The 13717-nt window shown below is 43.0% G+C and overlaps 1 protein-coding gene across 4 annotated transcripts in view; it reads left to right on the forward strand.

The window, feature by feature from the left end:
- QTRT2 (queuine tRNA-ribosyltransferase accessory subunit 2) overlaps nucleotides 1-13717 on the forward strand; it is an 80989-nt gene that overhangs the window by 635 nt on the left and 66637 nt on the right. For 3 of the 4 annotated variants that reach the window (XR_009557500.1, XR_004692570.2, XM_035114693.2), the window contains exons 2-6: nucleotides 2751-2964; nucleotides 4551-4606; nucleotides 6572-6648; nucleotides 9377-9586; nucleotides 10715-10914. Coding sequence is in view for 2 of the 4 variants with exons in the window: in XM_035114693.2 (XP_034970584.2) it covers nucleotides 2759-2964; nucleotides 4551-4606; nucleotides 6572-6648; nucleotides 9377-9586; nucleotides 10715-10914 (749 nt within the window). In the remaining 2 variants the exon portion in view is untranslated. Of the gene's footprint in view, nucleotides 1-1428; nucleotides 1462-2750; nucleotides 2965-4550; nucleotides 4607-6571; nucleotides 6649-9376; nucleotides 9587-10714; nucleotides 10915-13717 lie in introns of those variants that run through there. The other variant, XM_035114695.2, reaches the window with a different exon arrangement.

Below are 13717 nucleotides of genomic sequence, written 5' to 3' on the forward strand. Positions count from 1 at the left end.
GGCCCGCCAGACCTCGTCATGTGGCCCGCGTAGCCGCCTCTGACAATAACCGCTGACAGTAGTTCTAGAGCCTGCGATTGGCCGAGGGTCAAAACCGGGGGCGAGGCTGCAGGCGGAGGCCGGGGCGCTGGAGCCGTGCTGACCGCCTTGGCCAGGGAATTTCAATTTCGAATGAGGCTGAGGGAGGCGGTGGCACAGCGGCCAGACGGGGAAGTGAGATGCAGGAGGAGGAGGAGGAAGCCCGCCGAGGAGGTAGGAAAGCCCTACAGGCGCCGCCGGCAAAGTTGGTGCCGGGACAGAGCAGCGCGGGCTTTGCTGTTGTCTCCGAGAGCGAGTGAGGCGGCACTGGGGAGCCGCCGCCCGCCGCTTCCCTTCCTCTCCTCGGCTGCATCCGGGAGGTGGGCGAGCGAGCGGGCGAAAGGGATGCGGAGTGAGCCTGAGGGGGAAGTAGGCGAAGTGCAACAGCCGCTCTCTTGATGGAGCCGGGTTTCTCTTCCCCCTTCCCCCGTTTTCTCCTCATAGACACTCGGGAGGGTGCCTGGCTTTTGCTCTGCCCCCCACCCCCGAGCCGCCCTTTGGCTTCTCAGTTCCGGTGGAGCTGCTCCCCGGGGGGCGGCCGGGAGGGAGGCGGCGACGACGGCACGGGTTCCTGCTCTTCCCGCTCTGCCGCCGCCTCCTCTCAGCCCCTCGTGATGTAGGGCTCCAGATGGAGTCGCCTCGTGGTTTGAGTAGGTGGGAGGAAATTTTTTTTGGGGGGGGGGAGGTTTTCAAGCCTCCTCTGCCTGCAGTCCCGGTAGGGAGAGGCGGCGGCGAAGACGACAACAGCGCGGGTGGGGGGAAGAGAAGCTCTGAGGCGAAGATGCACGTCCGCTGGGGCTGCCGCCGCCTTCCTCCTCAGGAAATCCGCTGCCCTCCCTTAGCGCGAGGGGAAGGGACTCTGGCGCTGAGGAGGGAGGATGCAAAAGCAAAGCAGGGAGTTGGCGCTGCACCGCATGTTCCTGCCCCTCTCCAAAGCATGGGGTGGGTTGCAGCGTGTGGCATCCTGCCTAGCGGGGTTTGGGTGTGCGCAGGGCGGGAGAGGGAAGCCCTCTTTCCATCTGCAGGTTTTTAATCCCAGCAGTGGCTTTCTCCTTCCTGCCGAAGGTTTAGTTGAGCCCCCCCCCCCCCCCGGAAGCCGTCAATCCCCACCTTTTGTTCAAATTTCCCTCGTTTACATCCCCTCCCACACACGCGCCACGAAGCAGGAATGTGATCCGCGTGGGGGCGGGAATGAGCTTACATTATTACAAAAACCAGTAATAATTGAATGCAGTGACAATAATTTATGATAATAAAGAGTGGGCACATAGTCCTACAGACACAACCGGCCCTTTGAGGGTGACCAAACTGCTGATGCGGCCCCCAATGAATTTGAGTTTGACACCCCTGCACTACAGCAAGCAGTGAACTTCTGACTATCCTGTATGTGTTGAGGGTTTTTTTAAAAAAAAAGAAAAGGTTGTGAGGAAGACAGAGGTGCATAAAATAATGTTTGATGTAGATAAAGTGGACAGAAAGATGTCATCCCTCCCTTTTCATAATAGCTAAAAATTTAGGTCATCAAAAGAAGATGAACGCTGCTATAATGGAAAGAAAAGCTTGTGATGTTCCCCTATCCCTGTGGCTAATATGTCCACAGGCAACTTTGAACTGGGGCTGTAGTATGAGGGAAATGGTTGGACTCCTTCCTGTGCCATAGCCCTAATCCATCTCTCTCTTTTTTTCCCTCCCACCCTCCCACCTGCTTCTAGAAGCAGAAAATTACATTGAGAGATTAGCCATGAATCTCCAATGACATCGGCCCTAGGAGTTCAGGGGTAGCCAATTTTTGGACTAAAACTCCCATCATCCCTAACCATTGGCCATGTTGGCTGAGTATGATGGGAATTGTAGCCCCCAAAAATGGAGGGCACCACATTGGCTATCACTGAACTAGTTCACATAGAAATATGAATAACTTGTGCTTTGAAATGCTAACATAATATTTAAAGTGGGAACTCACATATCCCACTTTAGGGATATTTGTGCTCCATAGTTTATTTCAGTTTATTATTTGTGGTCTTTCAGATGATGTTGGACTGTAGCTCCCGTCACTGACAAGGACTGGTTGGGACTGATGGGAACTGAAGTTCAATAACATGTGGGCCTTTTACATCAACCTTAGCACAGTCCACTACCAAAATAATACATCTTAACCCCTTAGTCAACTTCTTTGCCCTTAGTAAATGATGAAGTAGGTTCCTGCTTGAAAAATGAATCTCACAACAAACATTCTAAGATGCAATTCCGTGTTCTTGCACACTTCTCATTTCAGTTTCTGTTACTCAGAAGGATTTCCTAGTGATAATATCTTTGTCTTTATGCCATTGTTAGTAGTTTGATATGACTACTGTTCTTACAAAGGAGGAATTAGATGTTCAGATAGTTTCCAAATGGATATTGTGAAAATTAGATAATTAGGGAAATAAAAAGATGCTTTATACCTACTCAGACCACTGATCTATCTAGTTCAAGATTGTCACTACAGTGACTGGCATCAGCTCTCTGATGTTTCAAACGGTTCCCCCCCCCCAAGTCCTATCAGGAGATGTTGGGGTTGAACCTGGGACTTTGCATGCAAAGCATGTTCTTTATTATTGAACTATCCCTGCACATAGTTGCAAGTATTGCATGATAAATATGGCTGAGTGAATTTGCTACTCTCTTTTCAGTTGTGTTAATGAAGATGAAACTTTGCCTTTCCAAAGTAGTTGGTGGCTGTCGTCTTGGCACGCTGACAAATCTTGGTAGGAAAGGGATTCAATCTATGGAGATTCCAGGTTGTCTGCTTTACACCAAAATGGGATCAGCACCACACCTGACACATGACAATCTACAGTTGGTACAAGATATTCCTGTAGTTATACAACTTCCACTTCCAGCATTGTGAGTGCATTTTTCTTCTGTTAAAATTTGGATCTATGTCATTATACCTTTATGTGTAAAACAGTACCTTAAATAGGGCTCGTCCAGCTGTATGAGGCCAAGGCAGACTATGCATCACTAGATCGTGTTTCTTTTGTAGTGTATCTTTGATTGCATAATGTTGTTGTCTTTGTCCTTGCAGATGTGATAGAATCAGATTCCAACAGGGCAATCTTGTACATATCTAAGCTGTAGTAATAGGGACCCAGGTGGCGCTGTGGGTTAAACCACTGAGCCTAGAGCTTGCTGATCAGAAGGTCAGAGGTTCGAATCCCTGTGATGGGGTGAGCTCCCGTTGCTCGGTCCCAGCTCCTGCCAACCTAGCAGTTCGAAAGCACGTCAAAATGCAAATAGATAAATAGGAACCGCTACAGTGGGAAGGTAAACGGTGTTTCCGTGTGTTGCTCTGGTTCGCCAGAAGTGGCTTAATCATGCTGGCCACATGACCTGGAAGCTATACGCCGGCTCCCTCGGCCAATAATGCGAGATGAGCGCGCAACCCCAGAGTCGGTCACGACTGGACCTAATGGTCAGGGGTCCCTTTACCTTTACTTTAAGCTGTAGTAAACATTGAACTCAATAGGACTCTATAGATAAGTGTGTCTGTAGGATTGCAACCTCAGACATGATTGACACAATGACTTTTAAGTCTTTGGGCAATATTGCATGACCACCTGACAGCAGGAAGCTTATTTGCTGTGACCCTGTATGAGTCAACTTGGTGCATAGCTCATCAACTTCTGACTGATCCACTTTCTGGCCTTGACTGTGGCTTGAGACTGCCTTTTTATTTGCAACTAAGGCATCTCTCCAGTCTGAGTGGAATTTTCTCCTTTCCTCCCAGTCAGGCCACTACTTTGGTTAAATGAAATGAGAAAGAATGTCCACTGACTTGACCAGTCAAATCCTACCATTTTTCAATCCTGTTTCTATATATAAAGAGAAAACCTCATTTCCAGAGTTACCTATGTTTTAAGACAATGTGATGTGGCAGTTAAACAGTCAGTCACCTGCTGGTGTTTTGTGGATATCTTGCATATAGACAGTTTATAGGCGCTGTGGGTTAAACCACAGAGCCTAGGACTTGCTGATCAGAAGGTCAGCGGTTCGAATCCCCGCAACAGGGGGAGCTTCCATTGTTCGATCCCTGCTCCCTGCTCCTGCCCACCTAGCAGTTCGAAAGCACAGCAAAGTGCAAGTAGATAAATTGGTACTGCTCCGGCAGGAAGGTAAACTGTGTTTCCGTGTGCTGCTCTGGTTCGCCAGAAGTGGCTTAGTCATGCTGGCCACATGACCCAGAAGCTGTACGCCGTCTCCCTCGGCCAATAAAGTGAGATGAGCACTGCAACCCCAGAGTCGTCCGCGACTGGACTTAACTGTCAGGGGTCCCTTTACCTTTAACATTTTATATTCAGTAGTGTGAATTCCCTTATATACTCATTTAAAGTAATACTTTACCTCAGACGTAGAATTCTAAAAATGAATTATCCACAGGACTGAAAAGGGCTTTCCCCAATGGTCTAATTTGCTTCTCTGTTTGGTTGCAGGACAGAACTTCATGAAGTCTTGGCGGAATATAAAGAAGGAACTGGAAAGTTCATAGGTATTACCGTAATACAGTGGGACACTGGAAAATGGAATGTAATACTCAGTACAGTATTGGAAATTGTATTTGAAATCGGATGGAATGTATTAGATTTAGGCAAGGATCACCAACACAGCATGTACAAATGGCAGTGTGCCCACCAGTACCTGCTATGGCACCCATGAAAGGTTTTAGTAAATATCCCCTTATAAATCCACAATGCACAAAGACTGCTGTTCCTGCTCAGTTCCTGTTTGCACTGGCTCAACCTTTCCTACATTGGGCATGTGTTAAACATGCCCACATTTCATTGGACACCCACCCACCTGTTCTGAATAAAGGAGATGTGCAAAGATCTCTCTATGAGCAAACCATGGTGATGGTTGATGTAGGTGCCTTTTCCCCATTGGTGGGACAGCTGTTGGAGAGGGCATGCTTTTACCATTTCGTGGTCCTAGCTCTTTTTCTGCACTTTCCGATAATGGCAGATATGTTATGCCCCATCCCCACAACAGCCATTTTGTGACTGGCATGCATGGCACTTTCTCAAAATTCCAAATGTGCCCACTAATCCAAAAAGTTTGGCAACCCCTGGATTAAGGCATAATAGTTCTGTAAGCCACTGACAAGCAGAAACTAGATTGTACTATGCCTTTATATTCCACCATATTGATGCTCGCAAGTTATAGCTATATGTTTGTGTAAGGAGCTTATTGCAGGCAGAATCAGTGTTGCACACGAGTGCAAACCCAGTTTGAAATTGTTTGTTTATGTGTTCACACATTGGTCAACTGATTTTCTTTATGTTGGCCACTGCAAGTGGTCAACCTGCCAGGAAATGAGGACACAATGAAATAGATTTTAAAGCACTATATACACCAAAAGGTTTCTCAGAATCACAACTCAGATTGAATTAATACGATCAGTTTAGCAGTCATGGGATATGAAAACATTGTGTACCTGGGGAATTTTGAATGCACTGCCATCATATTTTTAGTCAACTACAAGGATAAAACCCCTGACTTTCTTTTTGTAGAACGTCTAAGACTTTTAAAATGGTTTTAAAGCTATTTAATAATACCTTATGCAGCATGTTGATCACTGATCCACCTTTAGCATATATTTAATTTGACAGAAAGCACAGGAGGCATTAAAGTTAGGTACCAAAGCCTCACAGAATTGCAGTTAAGCTGGAAATCTTAATTGCCCTGCACTTCAAAAAGGATCTCTACCCAGAAGGACTTCTCTCAGAAAGTTCTGGCAACCTCTGCTCATTGTTACATTAAAAATGTTTGAAAGCAATCAGTGGTGCACTTAGGTATCTTTAGATTCTGGGCTTAATGATCTTATCCCCTTCCCCTCTTTAGATGGTAACATGCATAGCTTTATTTACATCAAAATGTTGTAGGCCCGCCCCACTGTATTTGGAGGCCTTCATACTTGTTGTTTTGAGTGGGGATCTGGACTGCTGCACCAAAGCCCTGCCCTGACATCAGCGCTGAAAGCAATAAATGAGCTACACTTTGAGGCCATACTTTAGCTTTCACTCTCTTCTTGTTGCAGCAGTTCATTCTTTTATTTTTATGTTTGTTATCCTTTAAAGCTCTGTTCTGGGCTGGGGGTGGTTTTTATCGCCAAGGAGGCTTAAGCGTCAGGTCCCCTGAGAATATTTGTGTAGAAGTTGAGCAAGTCAGTTGTCATTTTGTCAGCACAGTATTAACTGCAAGGAACATTAATCAAATCAAAATCCAGAGCCTACATGCCACTATGAAGTTGAGCTTTTGTAGCTGCCACTTCCCCTCCCTGGTCAGGAGAATAAAATAGTATCTGGGGAAATGAATTGTCTGTTGTTTTTGTATTCAGATATGATAAGTTATATACACTCACAGTTGCTTATAAGCAATGTACAGTATTAAAAAGTTATCAGTGAAGGTTTCATAGTTTGTATATTAAAAGGTAACTTTTTTTTTAAACCACACGTAGGCATGCCAGATTCAGTGCTATATTGTTCCCTCCATGACCCAGTTATCTGCTCCCGACCTGGTTACAACAACTGCAAGGTATGGTAGACCCAAGAACATTCTGACATTTCAGTACTTAAATTAACATAACAAGCTTGCTGCATCAAGTCAATGGCCCATTTAGTTCAGCATCTCACAGTGGCAAATCAGATACTTATGGGAAGCCCCAAAGCTGGACTTGAGCACAACAACGTTCAGCCCACCTGCGATTCCCAGCAATTGGTATTCAGAGACATAGTGCATTAGACAGTGGAGACAGAACATAGCCATCGTGGCTTTCCAAATGAGTCAAATGCAGTGAGGCTGTTGGGTTGCTAGCTCCAATCTTTCCTTCTAGCATTTTAACGCTGCAATCCAATATGCACTTCACTTGGGAGTAAATCTCATTGAATTTAGTGGGACTTCTGAGTAAACATGCTTACAATTGAACTGTTTGGGAGTAGTGACAGCTGTAGAAGATTTGCAGGTTGGGGGAGGCAGTTTCAGAATTTTTATTTTGCTTTATTTTTGGCAATGAATTATGGTAGCAGGAAGATAATTATTGGTAGGAAACTACGACCAAAAGAGGTGTGCACCTATTCAGGTTATGCAAGCCTGACCTATAGAATCCTTTGCATACAGTACCAGCACATTTTCACATCTGTTGCCACAACGAGGACTAGAAATCTGATTTAAAAACAAACAGCTAAATAAGTCTGAATGTGAGATTTTCAGGAAGACAGTTTCTTGTCTATGGAATCATAGTATATATACAACCCTTCAATAAGCATAAGACTGTGTTCCTTTTTAAATTTTCTACTTTGGTAATAAAATAACACAACTCCTTTCTTGATTTTCATACCAAATTAAGCCTGGTGTTCAACATCCATTTTGTTCTTTCTACCCTTTTTATAGGACTTAAAACAGAAGTATGGTATGGTACCATCATTCTATATATTATGTACAAATCTACTCTCTGTGCCTATATACTACATTCTGATTTTGGAAGGATGTTGTGAATACAGAGACATACCATAACTTTCTTTTTCCCTGTATGGAAAAGTTTGCAATTGCTGGAGTAATTGCCCAAGCGAGCAGATGCTTGTTGATCTGTTCAACAGATGTATCAAAGCCTAAATTAATTGAGTGTCTCTCTTAATTTTGAAATTAAGAATCAGCAAATGCAGCTAAATCAGTAAAGTCTTGCTCAGTACAACTGCTAGTCCACATTCACTGCATTTAATTATCTGCAGATGACTTTGGTTTGCAATATGTCCTGAGTGATGGCAGCTTTAATAACTCAACCTTTTGGGTCTACGTGATACCAATGAGGCCTAGTGCTTGAATAATCATCCATAATAACACCAACACTGGGTCAGAATACAAGATTAAATGCTGCTGCTGCTGCAATGCAGCATATTATTATCAAATAGCACCATCAATTTGCATGGCACTATGTAGAATACAAGTCCTCGCCCCAAAGAGCTTGCAATTTATGTTGTAATTCAACACAGGAGGAGTGGAGTTAGGGGTCAACAGGAAAGTAGTGTATTATTGCGCCAGTTAAACAAATTTAGGCTCAGTTACAAAAGGACATGGAAACTGGGAGATGTGCTGAAGGTTTTATGGAAAAGATGGGTTTTGAGGAGGGATTTGAGGGAAGTAAAAGGTGGCATCACACAGGTGTTCTAGGAGGTAGTTCCAAGCATATGGAGTAGCAAGGGAGAAAGGATGAGTCCTTTGAGGGGGAATGAGGCCTTCTGTTGCTAGAGCTAGAGGAATAAAGATCACAGGCAGTCAAGTCATCAAGATGGGAGAAAGTGGAAATTTAGAAGATGTTCAATGATGCTTACTCCAGGTTAGTGTGTATAGGTTTGCAGCCTTAGTTACTCAAACAAACTGGAAGATACCGTAGTTTGGATTATCTTTTCAAATAACTAAATCTCTTTTCTGTGGGGAAGAGTTCATATTTCAAAATGTTGAGTGAATAATTCCTCTTCTGTGCATGTTCGAGGTCTCCTACATTTTGGCATTACATCTCATCACATCTTTCTAATGGTAATTTTATTAGTTTTATAATTCTGTTGGTGAGTTTAGAGCAGATCTCAGAGGCCGATTCACACAAGTATATAGACATAACTTATGGCAGCTGGATGTGCACTACCTCCATGTGGAAGGGCGCAAGAAAAGGAAATTCTATGGAATGCACCTTCTGTTCATAGAGTGAGAACTTAGGGTCCAGACCACTATGTTATATGAGCTGAAAAAAACTGCCTCTGGTGTGTTGCTATTGACAGTTCTTTCCATGTGAAAGTTATTACTCGATACAGGCATCACATGCTCATCCTTCATATGATAAATCTGCTGATCATAGTTTAGAAGTTGGAATGACACTTTACAGAGAATGTGAAGCTCCAACCAAAAACAGCAGCTCTTGGCTGAGTTCTGCTCCAATCTCTTTGTAAGCATCTAGGTTCAGCTGTTCATTTGTCCTGCTGTTATTAAAACGCTCATTTCTCTACTTCGGCTTCACATCATTGGCTGTTGCTAGCATGAACATATTGAAGTCAGGATATGGGGAAGTTTGAACTAAGCATAAAGGAAATATGAACTTGACTTTGGGGTACTTCCATTCTTAACATCAATCAATGTTCTTTATAAAGTGCAGTTTTGCCTTGAGTTTCCAAGTGTATGAGAAGATGGGTTCCATTAGGAAGATCTTTGTCACTCATTGATTATCTCCTAATCTCTCTGTTTAAACTCTTATCTGTTTGCTTATCTCTGACAGTCAGTTTCTGTATGGGGAAGTGGAGGGCGGATAGAAATTACACCATCAAATTTCATGGCCATCCAACGCGTTATTCAGCCAGACTGGTTCCAGTGTTTATCAGATGGAGACACTGTTGGAGAAGGAATATCTAAGAAGAGGGCCAAGAAGTCTGTGGATCGATCCCTGTCCTTTTTGGATGAGTGCCTGCAGTTGCAAGATAAATCTCCAGTAAGAGCTAAATCTGTTTGAACCATTTCAAGTCTCCCACAACATGGGAGGTTTGGAGCATGCAGTATATTGGCAAATTAGCTAGAGTACCAGTAGTTCTGAAGTCTGATATTTATCGACATAACAATCAAAAAGGTGGCACCTCGGTTTATGAACACCTTGGTTTACGAATTTTCGGTTTACGAACGCCGCGGACCCATCTGGAACGGATTAATTCACTTTCCATTACTTTCAATGGGAAAGTTCACTTCAGTTTATGAACACTTCAGTTTATGAACAGACTTCTGGAACCAATTACACCCATGCTTCGGGTTAAGTACGTTTCAGGTTGAGTACTCCGCGGACCCGTCTGGAACGGATTAATCCACTTTCCATTACTTTCAATGGGAAAGTTCGCTTCAGTTTATGAACGCTTCAGTTTAAGTACTCCGCGGACCGTCTGGAACGGATTAATCCACTTTCCATTACTTTCAATGGGAAAGTTCGCTTCAGTTTATGAACGCTTCAGTTTATGAACAGACTTCCGGAACCAATTGTGTTCATAAACCGAGGTACCACTGTACATTGATGCACTAGTGTGTAGAACTGCTTCCCCAAAATGATATTTGCTCTGCCATTTAGGCATTATGCTTATTTGGGGGCGGGGGAATGAGCTTTTCTCTTACGTTGGAAAAAAACAAGTGTGAAAAGTTCTTTTATTATTCTGGTAGTTCTTCATAAGGTAGTGGTAGCCTTAAAATATTGGGAGCAGAGTCTCAGGCCATTACATTATGTATACTGGTACTTAACTCTCATTTAAGTACCATGAAGTTAACTGGTGTCAAGATAAGGGGATAAGGATAAGGACAGTGATATGGTAATTATTTTTTTTCTGTATCCCAGTTCATTCATTTAACCCTTATACTCCACACTGCCTTTTTCTTTCTTTTTGGTATCTGCCCCAAATAAGGCTGGTGCAACAGAGAAGTCGATTGTGTAATCCTAACCATGTCCATTCAGAACGGAGTCCTGTTGAATTTAGTGGGGCTTCCTCCAGGCAAGTAGGGGTTAGGATTGCAGGCTTAAATTACCTTCTTCCCCAGCCAAAGGGTGTATTTATCTTACATTTATAACTTCCTTCCAAACTAGGAATTGCAGCAGAGCTTGATAATTGGAGTTGTTGAAGGTGGAGATGTGTTGGAAGAGAGGCTCCGATCTGCTAAGGAGACTGCCAAGAGACCGGTAGCTGGCTTCTTGCTGGATGGCTTTCAGGGAAATGCCATGGCCTGGAAGACCAAGCTGGAACTCTTGTCCGCGGTTACAGCAGAGTTACCGGAAGATAAACCCAGGTCAGACCAAAGTGTAAATTTGATCAAAAGCCGCATAATGCAAATATTTGGAAAGTTCCTGGCTGATTATATCTCCAGACCACGACTGTTTTTATGTGCTGTTGAAAATGAAATTTTCATAAATTATGGGAAGGGTGGGGCACTTCAGGCCATGAATCTAATCAGGCCTTCCAGGCCTCCCTACCTGCCCTGAACTTTATGATGTATATGTTATCTTTTGTTTATGTACCACTTTTTGGGTGGATCTCACAAAGCGGTTTATGTAAGATTATTGCATCAACCATGAATATTGATTTTAAAGAATGGAAATGGAAACCTTTGATATCAGGTGTGAGGCAGATAAAGTCACAGCTGAGCCAAAAAGGGGTTTGCAAGCAGATAGAAATTAGCATATTTCAGAGATAGGAATTCTGAGTGCAGGAGGGGAATTGGCGATTGACATAAATTTAGGCTGCAATTCATCATGATTCAGGAGACATTGTGTCCCTTTTCAGTGTCTCCTGCCAAGAAGTTTGGGCACCTCTCCCTAATGCTAATGAACAACTTCTGTCTATTTTTCTGGTAGTCTTGTTTGAAACTTTCAAAATAAGCAAGTGGGACAGTGTTGTTTTGTGTTTGCCTGTGGTTTGGAGATCAGCACTTCATTGCAATTGGGAATTGCAACAGCAGAATACTGCCGAGTTTGTTATCTCCGCTGGCTGTGGAAGAAAATCACCCCAAGAGCTTATCAGGATCATTAAAAATGCAAAAACTATCCCTTGGTGGCAGTATATCATTTTAATAAACTTCCTTCTTCCGTTGGGAGATGGCTGTTTTCGGAACTGGAAAACAGGCAGAGCTTTCAAATGAGATTTTTAAAAAGTTCATAAATTACTGCAAGAGAGGAGGTAGATTTTGTGGCTGTGTTCCGCATTTTTCTACTCTTTAAGGGCTGTGTTTGAGTAATATTGGACCTTAAAGAGTAGAAAAACAATATGGAAGTCACCAAATGGCAGGGGAATCAGCAGAGGTGTGATGTCACTCCTAATCAGTGGGAAGCTTCACAAGAAGCTTCCAGCCATGGGCAAAGAGAGCGACTGTCACCTCTTCTTACCCAAGCCCTACATTCCTTCCATGCCTACCTGCCGACTGCGTCAGCTTTCTCTGCAAAAGTTGCCCTCCCCTCTCACTATTCCATTCAGTCCGGAATGGAGATGGCTGGAGTGATAGAGGAAGAAAATCTGCCTGTCAAACTTTGACAGACATCAAGTTGTTTTTAAATTGGGAGTAACCTTGATTGCTGTTAGAAAGATTGTTGTTAAGGAACTTCAAATGTTAATTGCTTGTATAATAGCTATGTTAAATGCATAGCATTTTCCTATCCAGGGAGCATAAAAATAAACTCAGCTCATGCTCTAAGTTTTCTATGGCCTGGTCAAAAAAGTCATTGCTAAAGTGACAATTTATTATGGTACTGTGCATTTTTCTAGTCATCTGCTAAATTTATTGACCTAGATTGGCTTGTTCAATTGTCAGCACAGCCATTATTCCTGAGGGAGAGAAAAACTGCTGTTTCTACACCTCCCCAGTCTTTGACAAAGCTGCCAGCTGAATTAGTGGAGTCTAGCATCACTATTACTAATAATAGCATATTAAGCGTGGGTGACTCCAGCTGCATTTTTGAGCCCCAAGGGGATATTATAGCTCTGGCTAATGGCAAAATGTTTTTAGGGGGAAAAATACTTTTGGTTAAGAAAGCTCATGTGATCTGGAGGGCTTGAAGGAGAATGTGTGCAAAATGTCAGAAATGCAATTCATATTTTCTTGGGATGGGGACATATTATTTAACCAAAAGGAATGTAAGTGTATTTTTCTTGCACGCTCCACTCCAAGAAGGCCTACTACAGAGGGCCCTAAGGATTCAACCCTGCAGTCAGTGCAAAAACTAACTGGGTTAAGGCTACACACCACTAAAGTGACTTATGCTTAATGGTTTTTGGTTTAGATCAATGATTGTGTGTTTTGTGTTTGCTGACCATTTTACACAAACAAAAACTCACAATGGTACTTTGTAAACCAGGGATGCAAAATTTGTGCCCCTCCAGATATTATTGAACTACAGCTCCCATTATTCCTGACTGTTGCCTATCCTGGCTTGAGCTGGTGGAAGTTGGAGTCCAACCACATCTGGAGAGAGACACGTCCCCCAACCCTGCTCTAAATCATGAGGCAACTGTAGCAAAAGCAATCAATCAATGTGAAGTCAAACCAGGATACTGGTTCCTTAAATCAGATACTGCAGCATGTATGGGAAATTGCAGCATTTTCAGTATCCAGGAGAGATCAGCTAAATAGAGAAACACATAATAGTACCAGTATCTCCTCTGATGTAAGATGATTTTCAGGTTGCTAGAGCTGCCAGCAAGTTCTATTATATCTCCTCTATAACTGAGTAGAAGGTAACCCACTCATATGAACAAACTTAATGTGAATCCAATATTTATAGGTATTTAGAACTCTTAAATAGTTTTTACTTTTTCTCCCAATTGGATTTAATGCTGAAAAGGAAGGAGAATAGAATTTAGATTCTCACCTTATCAGATTTTGATTATTTGTATTATTATTTGAAACAATACTGGTCTTGCCTTCGTTTCATCTGAAGATAAAAGTTCCAGTGGGAAAAATCCCTGTTCCATTATATTATAGAGAACATCCTTCAGAACATCCTTCAGAACATCCTTCTGAGTGATCCCCCATCCCCACCCCTTCTCTACATAAGTGCCTGGGGACTTCTATTTCACTGTATCTGAAGAAGTGTGCATGC

The sequence above is a fragment of the Zootoca vivipara genome, chromosome 4 (genome assembly GCF_963506605.1).
Source record: "Zootoca vivipara chromosome 4, rZooViv1.1, whole genome shotgun sequence".
In the NCBI taxonomy this organism is placed as follows: Eukaryota; Metazoa; Chordata; class Lepidosauria; order Squamata; family Lacertidae; genus Zootoca; species Zootoca vivipara.